This window comes from Meles meles, chromosome 10, assembly GCF_922984935.1.
Source record: "Meles meles chromosome 10, mMelMel3.1 paternal haplotype, whole genome shotgun sequence".
Classification (NCBI taxonomy): Eukaryota; Metazoa; Chordata; class Mammalia; order Carnivora; family Mustelidae; genus Meles; species Meles meles.
The window spans coordinates 91,325,055-91,347,190 of NC_060075.1; the positions used below are offsets into that span (position 1 = coordinate 91,325,055).

The 22,136-nt window shown below is 34.6% G+C and overlaps 2 protein-coding genes across 5 annotated transcripts in view; one reads left to right on the forward strand and one right to left on the reverse strand.

Moving 5' to 3' along the window:
* The window catches only part of COG5 (component of oligomeric golgi complex 5), a 294,754-nt gene that overhangs the window by 199,318 nt on the left and 73,300 nt on the right, over positions 1-22,136 (reverse strand). The window lies entirely within an intron of this gene.
* On the forward strand, positions 12,423-19,591 carry GPR22 (G protein-coupled receptor 22). Of its 4 annotated transcripts, none has more exons than XM_046020515.1 (3): positions 12,423-12,809; positions 13,744-14,781; positions 16,433-19,591. In XM_046020515.1, exon 3 carries the CDS (start codon positions 16,458-16,460, stop codon positions 17,766-17,768), a length of 1,311 nt encoding a protein of 436 aa, XP_045876471.1. In that variant the 5' UTR covers positions 12,423-12,809; positions 13,744-14,781; positions 16,433-16,457; the 3' UTR covers positions 17,769-19,591. The 4 variants fall into 4 exon arrangements, with proteins under 4 accessions (XP_045876471.1, XP_045876472.1, XP_045876473.1 ...); XM_046020516.1 differs by having other exon boundaries at positions 13,744-14,684; XM_046020517.1 differs by having other exon boundaries at positions 13,744-14,007.

The following is a 22,136-nucleotide window of genomic DNA, read 5'->3' on the forward strand; positions in this document are numbered from 1 at the left end:
AAAAAAAAAAAATATATTGCTATGAAAACATACAGTGAGGCTCAAAGAGGCCAGGCAAAGAACAACCAGAAAGCCTGCAAACTGATCAATTCTCAGAGTTCACAATGAGAGCACTGCTACATATTCTAGTTTGAAGGCCAAAACGAAGAGACGCCATTGAACACAGGGGCATTGAGTATATATCTATGAAGGATCATGCCTTAATGGTAGGGTTAAGCTAGTCTTACAGTAAAGTTTCCTCTGAAGCTTACCCCATATAGCTTAAAAACAACCTTAAAAGGATCAAGTTGATCCACAAGTAACTTGACTACCTGACAGAACAAAGTGCAACATTCTTTACAGAAAGACAACAAAAAGCATTTACAGTGTTTTAAACACAATGGTCAGTATTCAGTCAAAAATTATTATATGTAGACATTGCTGCTATAAACATTCGGGTACACGTGCCCCTTCGGATCACTATGTTTGTATCTTTAGGGTAAATACCCAGTCGTGCAATTGCTGGGTCATAGGGTAGTTCTATTTTCAACATTTTGAGGAACCTCCATAGCAGCAATGTCTACAATAGCCAGACTATGGAAAGAACCTAGATGTCCATCAACAGATGAATGGATCAAGAAGATGTGGTATATATACACAATGGAATACTATGCAGCCATCAAAAGAAATGAAATCTTGCCATTTGCGACGACGTGGATGGAACTAGAGCGTATCATGCTTAGTGAAATAAGTCAATCGGAGAAAGACAACTATCATATGATCTCCCTGATATGAGGACATGGAGAAGCAACATGGGGGGGTAGGGGGATAGGAGAAGAATAAATGAAACAAGATGGAATTGGGAGGGAGACAAACCATAAATGACTCTTAATCTCACAAAACAAACTGGGGGTTGCTGGGGGGAGGTGGGATTGGGAGAGGGGGAGCGGGCTATGGACATTGGGGAGGGGAGGCGAACCATAAGAGACTATGGACTCTGAAAAACAACCTGAGGGTTTTGAAGGGTCAGGGGTGGGAGGTTGGGGGAACAGGTGGTGGGTGATGGGGAGGGCACGTTTTGCATGGAGCACTGGGTGTTGTTCAAAAAGAATGAATACTGTTACGCTGAAAAAAAAAATAAATAAATAAAAAGGGAAAAAAAAAAAATTATTATATGGGCACCTGGCTGGTTCAGTGGGTGGAATGGGCAACTCTTCATCTCAGAGGTTTTAAGTTCGAACCTCGTGTTAAATGTAGAGATTGCTTTTTAAAAACAAGAACAACAATAACAACAATCATTTGAACTAGCAAGATGCAAAAAGATGATGGAATTAAGAGACAGATCTTAAAATATCTATTACAACTAGGAACACAAAGTCAAGGAAAACATGAACACAATGAAAAAAAGAAATGTAAACTATAAAAATTAGTCACATAAAATCTCTAGAGCTGAAAAACACAGTTATTTGAACTGAAAAATTCACTGGAAGGGCTCAAGGTAGATCAGCCATCACAAAAGAAAAGATGGAAGGATCTGAAATAAGAGCAAACCAAAACTACCCAAACTGAAACTACAAAAAAATAAATGAACACAGCATTAGTGGTCCATGTGCCAATACCAGGAGTCTAAAATATACGTGATCAGAGTCCCAAAGGAGACGAAAGATGTGAGAGAAAAAAAAGTATTTGAAGAACGAATTATTTTTCAAATTTGTTAAGAAAGTCAAAAACCAAGCAGCAGCAGCAGCAGCCCAGACCCAAGAATCTACGTGAGCCCCAAGTAAAGGAGGAAGGGAAACACAAAGAAAACACACCAAGGCACATCACAGTGAAATTATAGGATAAAATGAAATAAAAAGAAAATCTGGAAAAGGGCCAGAGGAAGACAACACACTAACAAAAACCAAAGATAAGAATGACCAGACTTCTTATCACAAGCTACACATGCCAGGAAACAACAAAATAACTTCTAAATGATCAAAGAAAAAAACAGTTCTCTACATCAAGTGAAAATAAGTCAAAAAACGACAAAAGAAACACATTTTTACCAACAGCAGAATTTGTTGCCAGAAAGCCTGCACTCCAAAACAATAACAACAACAACAACAACAAAAGCCAGAGTTCTTCAAATCGGAAGGAAAATACCAGAAGCTCTGATGTACTTAAAAAAAATAAAATTTTTTCTTTTTTTTTTTTTTTTAGATTTATTTGAGATAAAAAAAAAATTTTTTTTAAATTGCCAGAAAGGGTAAATACAGTTGATCCTCAAACAACATAGGTTTGAACTATATGCAGCCACTTATACAGCTTGTTTTTATAAATACAGTACTGTAAATGTGTTTTCTCTAGCTTACTTGAAGAATACAGCATACAATCCACAGAGCATACAAAGTATGTGTTAATTGTGCATGTTATCATTAAGGCTTCCAGTCAACAACAGGCTATCAGTAGTTAAGTTTTGGGGGGGTTAAAAGTTATACACAGATTTTTAATTGCACAGAGAACAGCATCCCATTCCCCATGTTGTTCACCAGTCAAATATATATAAATTTTTCTCAAAATTTTTATTTAGAAGATGATTGGCTATTTACAACAAAAAGTAACGATAATGAAGTTTGTAAATCAGAAGCCATTTTTTTTTAAAAAATAGCACAAAAGATGGAAGAGGGACAAAAGAGGTGATATGATAATAAGGATCTAACATTATGTATGATGTGATCTATAATTTATAAACAGACTGTGTGGTAAGTTAAACATGTATATCATAAAACCTTAAATAATTACTAAAATAAGAAAACTAAAAAAATATAGGTAATAAGTCAGTAAGCTACTTCTCCATTTACTCTATTTATTCATCATTACAAATTAGTTATTACAAATCCAAACAAAATGGAATAGCAAAAATTACCCTATCCAAAAGAAGTGAGAAAAGGAAGAAAAAAATGAGCAAATACCACATGGAGCAAACAAAACAAATGTCAAGTGGAGGACTTAAATCTAATGATATGGAAAATTATGTTGAATGTAAATGCTCTGTACTCCAGTTAAAGGACAGAAATCAGAATAGCAAAAAAAGCCAAAACAAATTATTACAATCTGCAAAAAACATACCTTTAAAACAAAGATGCAGAAGAGTAAAAAGACTGAGAAAATATGTATACGATGTAAACCACAAAACAAACTAGCTACACTGAAATCAGATAAAGCAGATGTCAGAACAAGAATATTATGGTTGAAGACATACATTTCATAATACTCTTAAATGTGCATATATCCAGTAAAAATATATGATGTAAAAACTGGAAAAAGTCCAAGGAGAAATAGACCAGTCCAGAATTATAGTTGGAAACTTTACAACTCCTCTTTCAGTCAAAAGTTACTTTCAGTTAAAAACTAGTAAAACAAACAAAAATAAAATCAGGAAGGCTAGAGAATATGGGACCAATGTTATCAATCAACTTGACCTATTTAACATTTAAGGAACACTATGCCCAACGATGGGAGAAAACACATTATTTTCAAACATGGAACATTCACCAAGACAGACTACTTTGGGCCATTAAACAAACTTAAATTCATTGTTTAATACTGTAATTTTACCAATTATTTTCTCTTAATGGAATTAAATGTGAAGTAAATAACAAAAATTAGAAAAATTACCAAACATTTGGAAATTGAAAATTTTTTAAATGACCCAGGTATCAGCAAAGAAATACAAGGGAAATTAAAGAACATATTAAAATGAGTGATATACATAATCAGATCTGTGAGATGTCAGTAAACATTGTACTGAGCATATAGTAGATAAAAAGAGATTAAAGTCTATTAAAGGTACTTTCACTAATGTAGTAGATGGAAGGAAATACTAAAGGTAAGAGCAGAAATCAATAAAATAGAAATAATAAGAACATTGTTCACTAAGAACAGTGAAACCAAATGCTGGTTATTTGAAAAGATCAGTAAAATTAGTATGACTCTAGGCAAACTGAAAAAAATGAAGATGCAAAAATCCACTATCAGTAATGAAAGGGAGATATAGTGCCAATCCTACAGATAACTAAAATATAATGAGAAACTGTTAAAAACAAATGGATGCTAACAAATTAGGCAAATTAAATAATATAAACGAAAATTCAAACCATAATTATCATCAAAACAGACACAAGAAAATAGAAAATCTGAATCTATCATCCATTAAATTATTTCAATTTATAACTAAAAGGTTTAAATAATATAAAGCCTCCTGGGCTCATATATCTTGTCTTTTGAATTTGCAAGATGTGTAATGAAGGCTTGGTCTTGATCTTACACAGTTTTGGGTTTGTTTTTTTTTAACTAAAAAAAGAGAAAACGTTTTCAATTCATTCTACAAATCCAACACTGTCCTGATTCTAAAACCAGACAAAAACATTACAATAAGAGAAAATGGCAGATCAAGATTTCTCATGAATATACAGACAAAAGACTTCACCAAAATATTTGCAAATAAAATAGTGCAATATCTTATCTTATCTACCACGACCAAGTGGGTCATGACATTAATCTAACACCACGGTAAATAGCTGCCAGGACAGCTGAGGTTATAGGGTAACCAACTAATTCAAACTCTAAGGAAAAATCAGATGCCTTGAAGAACATTTAGGACATGAGCACCCTTCGGAAAACAACAGTGGATACCAGTAAAAGTAATCCCCTACAGCTGTTAATGAATTGCTAGAGGCTAAAAGTGTGCCAGCAAGAGATACAGAACCTATGGAGGCCACAAACAAAAAAGAGAAGGTATGTACCCAATGGTTCTTCAAAAACCTCACCAGGTATGCACACACACACAAAAAGATTAGGTGCAGAGTAAAAGGCCCCGGAAGGCACCCCTCCTGGCATGGAAGTGGTGACAGTAGCAGCCACTGAGGGCAAGGCATAAAGCCAGCCTGGCTCCTTTCCACCATCTCTAATACAAGGGGGAAAAAAGGGCCTGAAACCACTGAAGGAAGTGCAACAAATCCTACCACTTTCTGGACGCTGCTGAAAACCCATCGGAGCTAGGGAAGGAAACAGCAAACAGAACAGAACAAAACCAAACCTATACGTCCGGGGGAGGAAAAAGAATTAGTCCTACAAATGGAAGTAAGGAAGGGACGTTGAGAAATCCCCTTTCCCAAAACCCAGGACACAGCGGTTGCCCGGTCTATTATGACGGCTATGTTGCTATATCCAAAACAATAATGGATCTGGGTAGAAGTGTCAGCAAACTGGGCTTGAGTAAGCCAAACTGACTGACAACCACAATCTGTTTCCATAGTTTGTAGACTCAAAGAGAGATGTTTTTGATCTGCTGATCTTCCAAGTGGCACACCTGAAGGCTGGGCTATTGGCAACAGCCCGAGAAGCCCCGGGGTCCATAAGAACACCCACAATGCTCTTCAAGGGGTGTAGGTTAGAGCTATGACAAAAGTCAAGTGACGACATCCACTTTCAGTTTTCTATCACTGGCCCTGGTTGAAAAGCTGCAGCAGCAAAATGGATACCACCAGCTTATATCTGGGCTGAACCATAAGTGAACCAGGCCAAGGTATTTACAGGAACTTCTGTAAATCAAGGGCCCCACTGAGCTAGATTTTCAGGAGTTAGGGATACAGTTTCTCCCAAAAGGGGTCACTTCCACCCCTTCATGCAACACCAAGATGACACTAAGGCCAGGCTGGCTGCATCGCTGAACAAACCATTTGTACTTGATCAGTGCAAATTCTTGGGTCCTTTTCTTGTTAACTGTCAAGTCTGAGTCAAGCTACCCTCAAACAGCAATATCATGCCAGAGAGTTTGCAAGGAGTCTATGGGTCAGGTGTGTAGTTTTCAGAAGACCCGAACAGCAGGCCTTTTCAAAAGAGATGCACTTGGTAGCTGGGTCAGGCAGGTGGCACTGCTGTACTGAGAAATGGCCTGAGTACCTCAGCAGCCCTGTGTCTTTAACTAAAGCTGTGATTTTCTTTTCTCTCCTCTAGGGATAATCCATTGTTTGTGCTGGATCACTCAGGAAGGGGACATGCAGCATCCCACGAAGGGAGAATCTCCTGTGAACTCATAAGCATTCACAGTGTAAGCATGTAAAAGTAAAAATGGCAATACCAAATATACATTTGGCAGAGGAAGCCAGAACAACAGTATATTGAACAGGCCCCCAGACTCCACCCACACTCTAGCTTTTCTTGAATTTGACTGTTTTCCCCCCTGCGGGAACACAGACCAAGGAATTTAACACATACACAAAAGGGACTATAGCCACAGCTGCCAGGAGAAGACATTATTTTCTGACAGGGAGCACAGGGAGTACATCATAGTGGGTAAGTGGGGGAGGCTAGCCTGCACAGGAGGACTGAAGTGGTGGGAGGCTTTTCTTCTGCTTGGCTCCTCATCCTGGGGTCCATGCAACTTCCTCCCCCCTGCCTCCCAGCTCCTGCAAGAGCCTGGGCATCCTTAGTTTGCCCTGTGCACACTGCCACAGCTCCACCGTGCAGCCCGCAGAGCCTTCAGCCTCCCTTGCCACCTCCGGTGCTTTCTCCCCATAGGACCAGGTAGGCTGGTGCTTGGGCACCCTATCCAACAGAGCTGTAAAAGTTTGAATTCCCCCCGCCCCCATCCTTGATGGTTCCCTACCTAAGGTAAAGGGAACCTAACTTTACCTAAGGTAAAGCCCATAGTAGGCTTTACCTTAAGCAGCTGAGATTAAAGGGAAAGAGATAAATCAGAGGGTACAAAGAAGGGCTCTGCACCAATAAGTAAGACTTACATATATGTTCAAACTGCCTACTTGACTTCAACAAAGAAAGTTATAATGTATTCAGTCTACTCATACCCATTGCTGACACCTTTTGACCCAGAGGCTAACTGCCTTATTGACATAATAACATTCTTTCCTACTCTAGCCTCGAGAGTAAGCATCAACTAAAGCATCATTCAGGCAGCTCTGTTCTAGGTCTCACTGCTTAGCCTCTAAATATTCATCAACAGGTAAGTCAGCAGGGTATCTACTAGCTTCCCACTTCAACAAGAGCATTTGCTACTAAACTGGCCCACAAGGCCACTTGTCTTTTCTCTTGCAGGAAGCTATGTTTCTGTCAACATCACGGCTTTATTCTAAAACTGTCAAAAATCACCATGGGTCTACGATTTTACTCTACTAGCAAGCTATAAAGCTAGTCTGTTCTTGTCACGGATGCTGCCAGAAGACCCAAGATGCCTTGGTCACCGAGAAAGGACCTTATTATCCATGACACAGCAAGAAGTAAGAGGACAGCTCACCTTCCCACCCAAGTTCCTTTGGCAGAGGGGCCTAGATGAATACTCCCTATACAGTGGATTTGCATTACAGCCAAATGACACTGAGCTTTAAAACTGACCATTTTTATAACAAGCAAAAGCAAGTCTGCTCTTTGGGGAGTCCTTACTGCATAGCTCAAGGTAGCTAGCTTCAAACAAAACCCTGGTTTGTGACAAAGAACTGGTCCAGACAAAGAACACTCAGGTTTTTGCAATCTTGGTATACCCAGCAATACCCAGCAGACCCCAGGACATTCAGGAATGCTCAGTGCTCCCGGCAGAGTGCTTCTCCCAATATATTCCTATCAAATCTATTATCGAAGTCAGTAACACAAGAAAGAAAAGTCACACATGGTTCAAGAATAAGTCAATGATCTCCAATTACAGAAGATATTAATTACCTGTACAGAAAATAAATACCATGGATTTTATTTTTTAAAATCCCCCAAGTTAATATATGAGTTTGGTAAAGTTGCAGGCTACATTAATTTAAAAAAAAAATCCTATTTCTATATCACAAAAGTTAAAAATTGGAATTTTTGTTTCAAAAAATTAGGTGTTACTTCAACAGCACTAAGGAAGTGAAATAAATTAGGAGCAAATCTAACAAAATACATGCAGGAGCTATAAACTAAATACTATAAAACACTGATAAAATAAATCAAAGATCTAAAAATAATAAACACCATGTCCAAAACCTGAAAGACTCAATACTGTTTAAGCAGTCGATTTTCCCCCAAACTGATCCTTAAGTCATCTGCATTATCATCAAAATCACAGCAGAGGAGTGCCTGGGTGGCTCAGTGGATTAAGCCGCTGCCTTCTGCTCAGGTCATGATCTCAGGGTCCTGGGATCGAGCCCCGCATCGGGCTCTCTACTCCGCAGGGAGCCTGCTTCCTCCTCTCTCTCTACCTGCCTCTCTGCCTACTTGTGATCTCTGTCTGTCAAATAAATAAACTAAAAAAAAAAAAAAAAAATCACAGCAGAACTTTTTGTCAACATTAGCATAAGTTTTTGTAGCTAGTATACCCCTAAATGGAGACTAGAAGTAGCAGTAACTAAAGATATATTGCTGTATTTTAATAACACAAAGTCACCAGTAAGCAGAGCCTTTAACTATTATTACTAAACTGTGAAAATGCATCCATTTCCCCTAACAGGTGCCCTAAGTAGTACCACAGAAATTACTGAATCTAGAGTGGAACTCTACCATTTTCTGACTTTACACATAAAAAAGCCATTTTCAGTAATCGACCACCAGTTCACGCATGACCATTCCACATCTCTCACCAGATCATGGGACTCGACAAAGGGATTTGCCATAGGTTTGTTATATATATTATCTAGTTCATCAACTGACTTGATTTCAGGACACAGAAATGAATGTGATTTTGCATAATAAGCTGCAAAGGAGAATTATAGAAAGAAAACGAAGCCCCAGAAAAGCAAGAAGAGAAGCCAATGAAAAAAGGCACAAACATGACTGTATAATTCTTTGACATAAATGTAAGAGAAAAATATAAAAAAAAAGCATCCATAATATTTAAGAAAGTAAAGAAGAAGATAAGTCAGTGAAAATAGAAACCCAAAAAACTTGGAGCAGGGGCCCAAGGGGACAAGGCCCCTAAAACAACATGCCAACGTTAGGACAACAAACAGAAATTAAGAAGTAGTAAGAGTCACAGGGTCCAAATCTAGGTTTGGATGAGAAAACGGAAAGGAAAGCCATGGATTTATTTTTATAATATATGTGATGCTGACAACTGACTTACAAATACATAGTATAAAAAATGAAAATGAAAAATTTTAAATGTCCAACTTAGGTGAAGTAGAAAGGTTGGGGAGGAACATTTTGTGGAGTTTTTCTGTTACAGGTTCTGTTACAGGTATATGGTTCTCATGCATGTACTTTATCTAATTATAATCAGTTTTCAATTATTCTCATACCAATAATGAATCACCAACATTGTTGACTCTCTACTACCTTGGCTACTCCCCATTTGATGAAGGTTTTAGCAGATGGTCCATTTCTATTTTTCTGGTAAAACATTTGTTGTGAAAGAAATTTAAAGTTGAGAAGCCAAATGAAATTTCTGAATTGCCTTTCAACCAAAATAATCCTTTCTTCATTGGGCTTTAGTATCACAGAGAGTTGAGAGTTAGCTATATTAAATATTCATTGAAAATCACTCTTGAAGCCATACAATTTAAAAAGTGCATTTTTCAGCAGTTAGGAACTACTTTTGCATATACATTTTACAAACAGTTTCAAAGCACTTTTCAGTTGTCACTAATTACAATATTTCACGAAGTTGAATTTTTTTTATTTACAAACTCAGAGTCATCAAAGAAGTAGCATCAGAAGTAGACACAAGCTGGATAAGAATGACCTGATATGAACAGTGCAGTGTAAATGTGAACAACAAATCACCCTCTCACATTCATGGCTGTTCAAACTTAAGGCAACAGATGTATACAATTAAAAATCAAAGACTTTCATATCAAAAATGTTAGGAATTGAAATTCTTATGCAATCAAAATATTTATAACAAAAAAACCCCACAACTCAGAGAAAGGATTTTAATGGAGATATTTGGGGGCTTAGATTCATATCAATTACTTAGGTATCATTTGTAAGGTAAAACTGTTTTTCTAGGTTATCAATTAGCTAATTAATAATTAATCTATAAAATTACTTTATAACATAATATCTGGTCTTAAGTCACCACTGTTTAAAATTAGTATCCTATATAAACACAAAATATATTAAATGCACAAGTGTAAAAATTTGTTACTATGGAAATAAAAATCTTTGTAATTCCGACATATAATTTGACACTAATTTTTTCGTGAAAATAATATAATCTAATTCTGAATCATGTGTTTTAGATATTTTCATCTGTGTTAAAAACAAAACAAATGTAGTTAGGATTATCCTGCTAATAAATCACTAAACCAATCTGTGGTTTTTAAAAGGAAAACAATACTAAATGTTGTGTGCAATAAAAATAATTGTTGTTTGTAGTATCTTGTGTATCCTTAATCACAAGTCACTTACTTGCATGGGGAATAAAGTGCAATGTCCAAATCTGAGCTTTTTTGCTGCCATTATTTCTTACAGAGATAGAATTTGTTTTTTTCAAAAGAGTCTAACTTGGAAATACTGTATTACAGAGAGCTAAAGAAAACACAGAAATAAACTTCCACAAAAAGAATCAAAGCTATATTGTGTCCCAAAGAATGCCTGACTTGCCAAAAGTCATATAACTAATAAGTGGTGACTGAACCCAGATCATCCAATTTTAAGTCCCAAGTATCTTCAGAATTTTCCAGGAAGGGGGCCAACTATGGGGAGATGGGAGAAGGGGAGGAAGTCACAGAGTTCCAACACTGGCTCTGCTACTAACTTACCTAGACTTTTTCAAGTCATTAAACTTCTTTGAGCCTTGGTTGCCTCTACTTCATAGGGATATTTTGATGATCAACAGAAGTATACTTGAACTCTTTGGCAGAAAAGCACTCTGTGTATTTCACTACGTTAATGATTTCTTGTCCCCACCACAAGTTTCAGTTGATGCTAATATCTTTCCTCCAATTTTAGTTTGAAGCTCTGGTTTTAGTCTGAAGCTTAAAATAACATTGTGTGTCCATGTGCTTGCACACTATCTTTCAACATGGTTGGCATTCTAATAACATCCTTTTCTGCAACCTTCAAAATGCATGAAAAGTAGCACAACAACATTTTAATATTTAGCATTACCAAGGCCGTGCATAAAATTTTAGGAATTCACAACAAAATTTTCCACATTACTCTCAACTTCTATACAAATGCAATTCAAAACTCACATACTACTCAGCCAGCCCCCTGTGAAGCTTTAACACTACCAGAAGATTACAAAAATGTGTACTGCTTTTTTTAAATTATAAAAGAACAATTCCAGTTACAAATTAAAAATTTAGCGTACATTTTAAAAAATGAATTCTGATATTCCTAAAATAATGGAAATAGGTGATGATCAATATTCTAATAATTCAGTCATTTGCAAGGTCTTCTATTTTGTGAATACAGAATCCAGCCACTTTATATATTCAAACCTAAAAAAAGCATTTTTCTCAATACTGAGAGTAGGTAAACAAAGTTAATAGAAATTTAATCTTAAAGTAATACTTTAATTACTTCTACTTGTTTTTATTCTTTTGACAATCTACCTTAAAATAATTTAGCCTTAAAACTTGTGAAGACACATAACTACTAGTTTCCTTTTTCCTTTACTGCTTTGTTTACCTAATAACTTTCACACACAGCTACATATACTATTTAAGGCACTGCAATCCATTAAAACTGCCCAGGTTAAAAATAGAAATAGACAGTTGAAATAAAACATTATGGCAGTTGATCATTATATATCTACTGGGTTACCAAAGGTGAAGACAGAGAAGTAATCTGAAAGGAAAGAACATGATTAAATCTTTATACATTGAGACGATGCTAATAGTAACAGCATTTTTAAAAAACATTTTAGAGTAGAACCACCTTGGAGCAATCTCATTAATATTCTGAATGAATGAATGAATGAATGGAATGAACACCTGAATGAATACTGCAGTCGTAACAAGGTTTAACACCTTGAGATGCTCACAACAATTTGAAATACACAGAAAAGATGACTTGAATACAAACAAACTAGTTGAAATTCAATGTGGTTCACAGTAAAGATGCAGTGGCTTTCTATTTGTAGAACAAAGAATCTCAACCAAAAACATATAGGCGATGAAAATATTCCCGAGTGCAATCATCTAGGCTTCAGAAAGAATATACACTTTTTACCATGCGATTCTTTCTTACCCTCCCTCCACCCCCCTGTATTTTTTGTTTGGCATAAGTGAACAACAAACCAGAATAGAATACACATTTTTAAAAGACTAATTTACTCATATTCTATTTAAGAGCAGCATACAACCACTTATAAATATAGCCTTTTAAAAAAGCATCCTTATATAAAACAGTGGAGGGGGGGAAATCCCTGCTATACATATGAAGCACGGTTTAAGCCCAATACAACTGACCAATCAAAATTAGTGAACGCACTGCATCTCTCTGCAGTGGAGAGAAGCGACAAGGTAGGCTGTCATTCTGCAAAAGCTGCCCAGAACAGGCTTTCCTCTGAAAAGCAGTGCCATTCCTTTTTAGAGACTGAATCTAAATGTTGTCTCTGGAGACAAGAAGCCTTCAGTATGTTCAATTACTTCATTACGTTTTTCAGACGCTTATTGATTCCACAGTAGGAAGAGTGAGAGACTGCAGCAGCCTCTCGGCAGCACCACACGTCCCATACATTAGCAGGACCGCTGAGACAATGGCACAGAACAGACACATATTTTCATTAAGGTCTTTTCTGAAGAGATGTTTATGACCCTCTTCCCCCAGTCCTCTGCTAACAAGTGAACAAAATGAATCAATCAAAACTGGAAACGCTTCAACTACATCAGGAATGTATCAAATCTTTAGCGGAGGTAAGATGTGTTCCCTTATTAACAGTATAAGCTGCTTTTGAACCGGCATAGTGGGGTAAAATTACTTTGAAAAATTTCAACCTAAATTTTAACAGTTTATTTGCTTAATTCTATTTATTGCTAAACATGTATTGTTTAGATCAACTTCTTTTAAGACATAACATTTTAAATGTAATTTTTTAGGATGCAATGTTAAATACCAAAAATTTTCTTTGTTGATTAGACATCGGCTTTTAAGTCACTTCAGACCTACTAAATATTCTTAATGTCATTAGGACAGTTTTTCTCAAGTGCTCAAAAAAATGCTTTTATTTCTTAAAAGGACCAGGTTTACTATTTATTACTCAGTTTTAGGTTAAGTTCATTATCGGGCATGTACTGAAAATTATTTAATTTGCAGTTACATTTTGCATTACCTTTTGCATTTCAACTACATGAACAACCTATCAGTAGAAATTTATAAGCATCTTATCGTGGGATATGTTTTAATCAGTTGATACTCAAACCATGTGCTAATAATTAAGCAAGCTACAATATTTCCCAGTAGGAAACAGTGTTAAATTTATTGTAAAGACAAGAGAGAACAACAGTATGTGTAGTGTATGCTAATTGATCATAATCTCTGAAAACATAGGCTAGCTTCTAAACTGAGAGCAGAAATTAGTTTTAAACTGCAGCCTCTCCTCATGGTTATATTTATAATGCTACCTCTATTACTCAAAAACATAACGTTTGCAAAATCTGTTAGGAAAAGAAAATATTTAAAGAATCCCTTAAATTTATGCATAGGTGGTAACTCTACTAATACAGTTTGCTTACTTTGATAACAAATTACTGCGTACGCTGTCAAAGTCAACAAAACTAAAGTAACTTGTGTTAATTGCAAATTACTAGGAACCCTATTTCTTAACCATTTTTTTTTCTTTTTCACAAGGGCCCACAGCAGCTAATTTAGTATTTTCAACTGACAATATGAAGAATGCATCTGATCAAACATCTCTCTAGCTGCCTGAACCAAAAACTGCAGGATATTCTTCTGACACATGAATTTAAGACATTAAGGAGTTAAAATCAGAAAATACACGTCCACATTACTGCTGGGATATAACACATGGACAGTAATCATCCTAAGAAGATGCTATATAAAATAGACACAAAAAGAGAAACAATTTAACTGCAAAAGCCTGAGAACAAAATGGTGAGCATTTTTAAAAGGGGAGTTTATACTTTAACATACCGGGATTGTGGAGCTGTTTCCTGAAGAAACAATGAGGCACGGAATGCCAAAAACAGAATGCCATATATTAGCAGCAAGCTAAATAAAGCTTTATCAAGTATTTTCTGCACTAAATATTCAGATATTCACAGCACTTGATATTACTAAAGGATTTTTTCATCTAAGTTTTAGGACGATGTATCCTCTTCTAATGAAAACAAATCAAATTAAATAGCAGATGGTTTTTATCAAAAGAACATGGACTGGATTTATAATACAAAGCAAGTTATGTGATCAAGAAATCATTTCTAACTAATGAGGACTGCTATAGAAACAGATTTACATTTGTAACAGAAGGATGTCGAAATACATTTTAGAAGCTAGACACCGTATGTCTCCTTTTTTGTTTTCACATGTTCTGGAAAATAAAGAGCCACTATCATATATTCCCTCAAAGGGAAACACAATTCCTATCATTTGAGGAAGTTTCTCTTGGTCGTGACTTTTTAAGGCAAAACAAACACAAATATTTTGTACTGGTCTTTAGAAATCCATCAGCCAACTAAATCTCACAATTCATGCAGTTTGAAGTATTGGAGAGAAAATGAAAGAATTTCTACAAGACATGAAATAAAACACAGCTACTTCACTGTTGTCAGGTAAAAATTCATGTCAAAATCTGTCAATGACATCATGAACCAATTTGTGAAAATCTGCTATAGTGAGCCAAAAGGCCAATAAGGCAACAGCAAACAGGTAGGTCAGAAGATGCATGCACCGCACCACACTGTTTAACATTTACAAAAGAAAACAATCTTGCTCTAGAGGAGACGCGTTTTACTTAGTTACCCTCTAACTTGGCATTTCTGCTTTACCTAATTATAAATCTAACTGATGACAAAGACCTGATGTTTAATCTGTCAGTTCTGAAAATCTGGCACACTTAAAATTTTCCATTTTCATATGAATTCACTGTTAGCTAAGACTTTCACTTGAGTATATGCTTCTAGTGATACTTTATACCAAGCTCAAAGGCATTAATAATGTTATCATCTGTGTTTCTGAAATATCACCTCTAAAATAATATGCATAAATAAAATTGTATTCTAAAAGCTGTCAAAGGTTACACCAAGTGAAAGCTTAACATGAATCTTGGAAATTGTTAGTCTTTATAATTTATGTTTGATTATGATTTTGCAGTCAAAACACTGTACTTGAAATGTGAAATATAGTTGGTTGTATGATTTTATGTTAACTGAATATACTCATCACCGACATGTTAGCCCAGGAAGTCAGACATTATTTTTATAAATTATTCTAACCTTCTATATATTAAAATATAGATTTATATGAATTGGCAAAAGAGCTTATTTTTTAATTGTTTTTAACTGTTGTTTTCCTCAAAATTATACACACCGGGTGATTTATTTACAAAAGGTTTCACATGGAATGTATAACTTTAAAAGATTCCTCAGAAAATGGGCTTCAGATACTCCTTTTCCAAAATTTCATGTTTTACTTTAAAAATCCTGTTTAAACATATAAAATCAAATGATATAGCCTTTTAAACCACTCCAAAAATGATTATTACTTAACATGACATTAAATTTCAATTTCCTTCTTCCACAATAAATGACAGGGTGTGGTCACAAAATAAATCATTCATTGGAGTGATTAGTACTCTTTTACCAAGTTTTGTGGTGTTCTACTTTAACATAATGTCCTTTCTCATCCAATTTTTATTAAGTAGGTTTGCCCATTATAAAGTTTGATGAACATCTGCACTACAAAATATGTAATATTTATCATTTGCCTACTTTCTAGGGGAGAGAGCTCCAAATATCCCCAAGCACACTGTAGACTCCTGAATAAGAGTTTCAACCAAGAACATGGACAAAATGGTTTTAAACAACTAGGGCTCTGTGCCATTTATCATTTTAAATGAACTCTTGTCCTGTTCATTTGAAATCTCATGAGAATAATTACACCTACACTAATTATGCTAGAACATATTAAAATAGCATTTATTACCCACCTACTCACAACACTTTAAAATGAAATCTTAAAACACAAGGCTAAAATTAGTTTTGCATACTGGGTAGTTTTATTGTACAAAAAGATACCGTATCTCAAAAAGCCTGAAAAACCCAAATGAGGAAAATATTTGGGGATCTTGAGTTATTTTGAACTATATAGGAATCAAAGGGAGAATCCAATTCCCTGTTACATCAAAACAATTCAACCTCGATGTCTCCTAATTCTACCTTTGCCATTAACAGTTTAGAAACTTAAAAATTAAGCCAAGTACACAATAAAAGACTTTAAAAAAAAAAAAACAAGGAACACATGTTTTATACGTCATTTAAATTGCCAAATATCAAAGAGTTTATTCTATTTCACTTTCTAGGAAAAACACCAACTGCTCCAAAAGAATGTGTTTTTCTCCTATTCTGGAAATCAACATGCAGTCTGAATCTAACATTACAGTGCGAGATGACATTGATGACATTGATGACATCAACACCAATATGTACCAACCACTATCATATCCATTAAGCTTTCAAGTGTCTCTCACCGGATTTCTTATGTTAGAAATTGTGTTGGGACTTGGCAGCAACCTCACCGTATTGGTACTTTACTGCATGAAATCCAACTTAATCAACTCTGTCAGTAACATTATTACAATGAATCTTCATGTACTTGATGTAATAATTTGTGTGGGATGTATTCCTCTAACTATAGTTATCCTTCTGCTTTCACTGGAGAGTAACACTGCTCTCATCTGCTGTTTCCATGAGGCCTGTGTATCTTTTGCAAGTGTCTCAACAGCAATCAACGTTTTTGCTATCACTTTGGACAGATATGACATCTCTGTAAAACCTGCAAACCGAATTCTGACAATGGGCAGAGCTGTAATGCTAATGATATCCATTTGGATCTTTTCGTTTTTCTCTTTCCTGATTCCCTTTATTGAGGTAAATTTTTTCAGTCTTCAAAGTGGAAATATGTGGGAAAACAAGACACTTTTGTGTGTCAGTACAAATGAATACTACACCGAACTGGGAATGTATTACCACCTGCTAGTACAGATCCCAATATTCTTTTTCACTGTCATAGTAATGTTAATCACATACACCAAAATCCTTCAGGCTCTTAACATTCGAATCGGCACAAGATTTTCAACAGGGCAGAAGAAGAAAACAAGAAAGAAAAAGACAATTTCTCTAACTACACAGCATGAGACTACAGACATGTCACAAAGCAGTGGTGGGAGAAATGTGGTCTTTGGTGTAAGAACTTCAGTCTCTGTAATAATCGCCCTCCGGCGAGCCGTGAAACGTCACCGTGAGCGACGCGAAAGGCAAAAAAGAGTCTTCAGGATGTCTTTATTGATTATTTCTACATTTCTTCTCTGCTGGACACCCATTTCTGTTTTAAATACCACCATTTTATGTTTAGGCCCAAGTGACCTTTTAGTAAAATTAAGGTTGTGTTTTCTAGTCATGGCTTATGGAACAACTATATTTCACCCTTTATTATATGCATTTACTAGACAAAAATTTCAGAAGGTCTTGAAAAGTAAAATGAAAAAGCGAGTTGTTTCCATAGTGGAAGCTGATCCTCTGCCTAATAATGCTGTAATACACAATTCTTGGATAGATCCTAAAAGAAACAAAAAAATGACCTTTGAAGACAGCGAAATAAGAGAAAAATGTTTAGTACCTCAGGTTGTCACAGACTAGGGAAAAATCTAAGTTTCATTAAGCCCACATTTAAATTGTAAAAAAATGAAATTACTGCCAAATATAAGAAAAACATTTTAAGTATTGGTTATGTTGTAAATTTTCGATGTAAATGTCAAGATTAGATTAGGTCATATATATTCAATTTCTTCATTACAATGTATTTGTTGCATGGCAGTCTGTTAAAGTAATATTGTGTATATTTTGTCAATATTATGTCCATCGGAAGATATTCATGTAAGTCATATTTTCTAAATAATAAATACATAGCCTTAAAACAGTGTATAACTTTAAAATGTAACTGACACAGGTATCCTTTTCTTTTTTTTTATGAGGTGTATTTGTTTCTACGCCACAAGCTATAGATATGTTTATATAAATGACAAGTGGGATAGCACTTTAATATAAGAACAAAAATTATGGTCTCCAATCAAAATAATTCAGAATTTTCTATGTCACTATATTATGTTTTCTGGTATAGTCTACTTGCTATAATATTTGATGCATCAAAAATAATGAACTATGTGTGAAACTTTATCCTTTTTTTTGAATGCAGAAAATTGTAGAATTATCAGGATTTTAAAATTTAAGAACCAATGAACAGCCCTGTATATATACTCTAAGATAGGGAAACTTTGAAATTCAAGTTCATTATGAAAAAGAGGTTGATTTTCTAAGATCAAGGGCACTATGCCTATAAATATATGAATAAACCAACAATAAAAGGAAGGAAGAAAACTAAAGCAACAGCCTCTTTTCTTCCTTCCTCACTTTGCTTGAGTCTAATCCAAATGTTCCAGATTAATATAGTATACTGGTAAAAACCAGTGCATTAAAATAAACTAACTTCCTAACTTTATTTAAGTCAGCCTTTTTGTATACCAGAAGTCAGCTGTTAAAATCTGAATAAAAGAAAGAAAAAAAGACTTTCTACCATTGTAGAGAAGCTGCACAAAGCCAATGATTTCTAATTTTAGATATATAGCAACATTATAGAGTAAAAAGATTTACACAAGTTTCCTATACTATGACAGCTTCCAAATGTTTCAAAGAACAATAGTTCTATTTCCATTCTTAAAATCATTTAAGTGGCAATAAATCTTGTCAATTTTTTTACTTTACACCACTTAATCTAACTTTAATCTTTGTGTCTCCAATCTTCAATTCATGTTGGAAAACTATAAAATTACTAATCCTAACTACAGATAAAAGGTTTGGGAATCTCATATCAAACAAATATTTCCAACTATTATAATCCAATAATCTATCAGTGAGTGCTAATTACCACTATATCAGAAAAATAGCAATAAGTTACTTAAAATAGGCAAATACAGTTCTTGCTACCTTATAATTGATAACTGGACAACTTTCTATTTTTTTTTAATACTGTGTCCATCAAATCAAGTAACAACTCATCTTTAAATAAAATTTTATGTCAAGGAATTCAATAATACATCACTTTTACATAAGTAAGTGAGGTTGAGATTTACCCAGTCTAGTTTACTGAATACATTAATCCTTGAGGGAAAAGAGCACCATGCAATAGTTTGAATTCCCTGAGGTTACATGGGAAATTTAATGTGATTGATTTCTGATAATGTTAACATGTCAAATCTTAGCAAAGGAACAGTATCCTTCTTTCTTGTTTTCTACTTTCATGGAATTAAAGATATGCTTCAATTTGACAAAATGTAGCATAAGAAAATAGACATTTTTCAGAACACTGTAGAGAAATTAAGACTTCATAGGTAAGGGTATTAAAATTTTTTTCATTCAGTAAACATATTTGGCACAGAATATCTCCTAATATAGTCATTAAAATTTTTTAAACTAATTTTATACTTAAAATTCCAAGCATAAATTATAATTGTATTTAGTTTTATAATCTTCATAAAAATTAGACTATTTTTAGAATTTTCATATTAATAGAAACCCTGTGTCTTAAATATTTTTAATCTTCAAGTCTATAAGCATGCCAAAGAACTCGGTTAAAAAACATTTTTAAATATATTTGCTTAAACTGCTTTCATGCCCTCTTGTGCTCTGTAATAAGAAATCTAACAAAATAATAAATGGCAAAAATTATAATGTTGCCTTCTAAACTGTTATTATTTCTACGCTTGACACTGGAACAGACAATTAACAAGCATTTTTGCCCTCCTGTAATGGACTTTCAAGTATTTAAAAGTAACATCCATTGTTTTACAACAAAGAAAATTCATATCTACCAAACAACTTCTAATTGCTTTTTAATGTTAAATAGTATGTAATATGTAAACCAAAATAATATTTATATTAAAGGATCAACTTTTGAAAACAAGTCACAAATATGCTTAAAATTAATGACCTCAGCTTAAATGAGAGAATGAGAAGCTTAGACAACTTTAAAAGTATTTGTTCTATAAAAAGGTGAAGTATTTTTATTTTCCTCATGATGGGCTTCACCAAAATGTGTATGTCATTCACTGTATTTCTAATAATTTTATGGGAAAAACACAAATACCAATTTTTCATGTTAGAATGAAAACTGTAAATGTAAAAGCAACAGTGGTAACAGTAAACTCAATATGGATCCTTCTGCCACAAATCACAGACACAGGCATTTATATATAGTTAACTGGGTTAGTTCTTCAAAACCACAGAAGTAAGAACTATTATTTTAAAAACAAACCAAACTTAAGCTCAATAAGATATAGAACTCTCTTGCTTGCTAACTCCAGGAGGCTGTTAGTCTACCAATTAGTCTGAACAGATGTTCAAACCTATTATGAAAGTTTAAGAATTTATAATTATGCTTTAAAAAAATGCCATCCATAATATTTCTGATCTCACCACGGTAAGTCAAATTTTAGGTATGTGGTCTACTTGTCTATTTTTTTAATCCCCCAAATAAAATGATAGCAAAATCTAAGTTCTCTGGGCATTAAAAATCAAACTCCTCATTTAGCTGAGATTTGACGGAAAGATGAAAACCGAAAGATTAGAAAGCAGGTGCTTAGTGAGACTTTAGTCAACACAGTAATTTGACTATTTTCCAAAGTCTTCTAAAAGACTATTTTCCGAAGTCAATAAAACTTTTAGTTTCATTACATCTTGATTGTACATTTAAGTAAGCATAGTAATTCAATTAATATTTGAATCCTTACAATGTAGAAGGCATTATGGCAGGTACACATATTCATATGCAATACAGTCATAACCCTGGAAGCTTAACCTAGAATCAAGGTAGTTAAAAGTCTGGCAATACCTACAAAAAGGCAGAATGCAGTAAATACTATGAAAAAAAAAGGCAATGTTCTTAATAAACTTAAGAAGAAAGGAACTATGTTGGATTTAAGAACAATAAAAATAAAAGCATTGTTGAAGAAAGCTACTGAAGCAGATTTAGAAATGGTAAACTGCTCTCTTTAGAAGGAAAGTTATACAATAGTGAGAAACTGATCTGTTAGGTTAAACTGGGGCCAAAGACAGAAAGAAGGCTTCAAATATCAGCAGGAAAAAACAAACAAACAAACAAAAAACCAGAAAAAAATAAATAAATATCAGCAGAGATATTTGAGCAGGGGAATAAGACAATGATAAATGGGTAGTGAATCAATCAGCAATATGTAGAAAGGGTTGACTGAGTAAGACACATAACAGGAAGCTGAGAAACCAAATCGCTGGTTGGGTAAGACAAAGACGGGAAGCCATACTGATCACCCCAACAGGTAATGAAAGGCCTGGCTAAAAGTGCTGGCAGTAGCTGTGCAAAGGAGCATACAGATGTGACAGGCAACGTGAAGGCAGAATCGAAAGGGTATGTCAACTGACTAAAAAGGCAACTGGTATAAGAAATTGAAGAATAAAAAATGATGGCCAAAAAAAAAAAGACTAAAAAAACAGACTATCCTCAATGATCTAAGAAATTTTAAATTGTTTTGCATAAAGTACATGGATAATGAGGACAAAAACAGAAAGAATTTCTGGCAAAGCAAAAAATTCAATTAAGTGAAATAAATGACATTATTCAAGAATGTTCTAGTTATTACAAACTATTCAAAATGAAAAATTCAAATTGATGTTTTAAAATATCTATATTTTGCATATTGGTTTATTCAGTTTTTCCACTAAGCCACATATTTTCTTCTCCAGTAATTTTTTTTAAAGATTTATTTATTTATTTGACACAGAGAGATCACAAGTAGGCAAAGCAGCAGGCAGAGAGAGAGGGAAACAGGCTCCCTGCTGAGCAGAGAGCCCGATGTGCGACTCAATCCCGGGACCCTGAGATCACGACCCGAGCTGAAGGCAGAGGCTTAACCCACTGAGCCACCGAGGCACCCCAGCAATTTTTTAATTACAAAAATTTATCAAGAATGGAAAAAT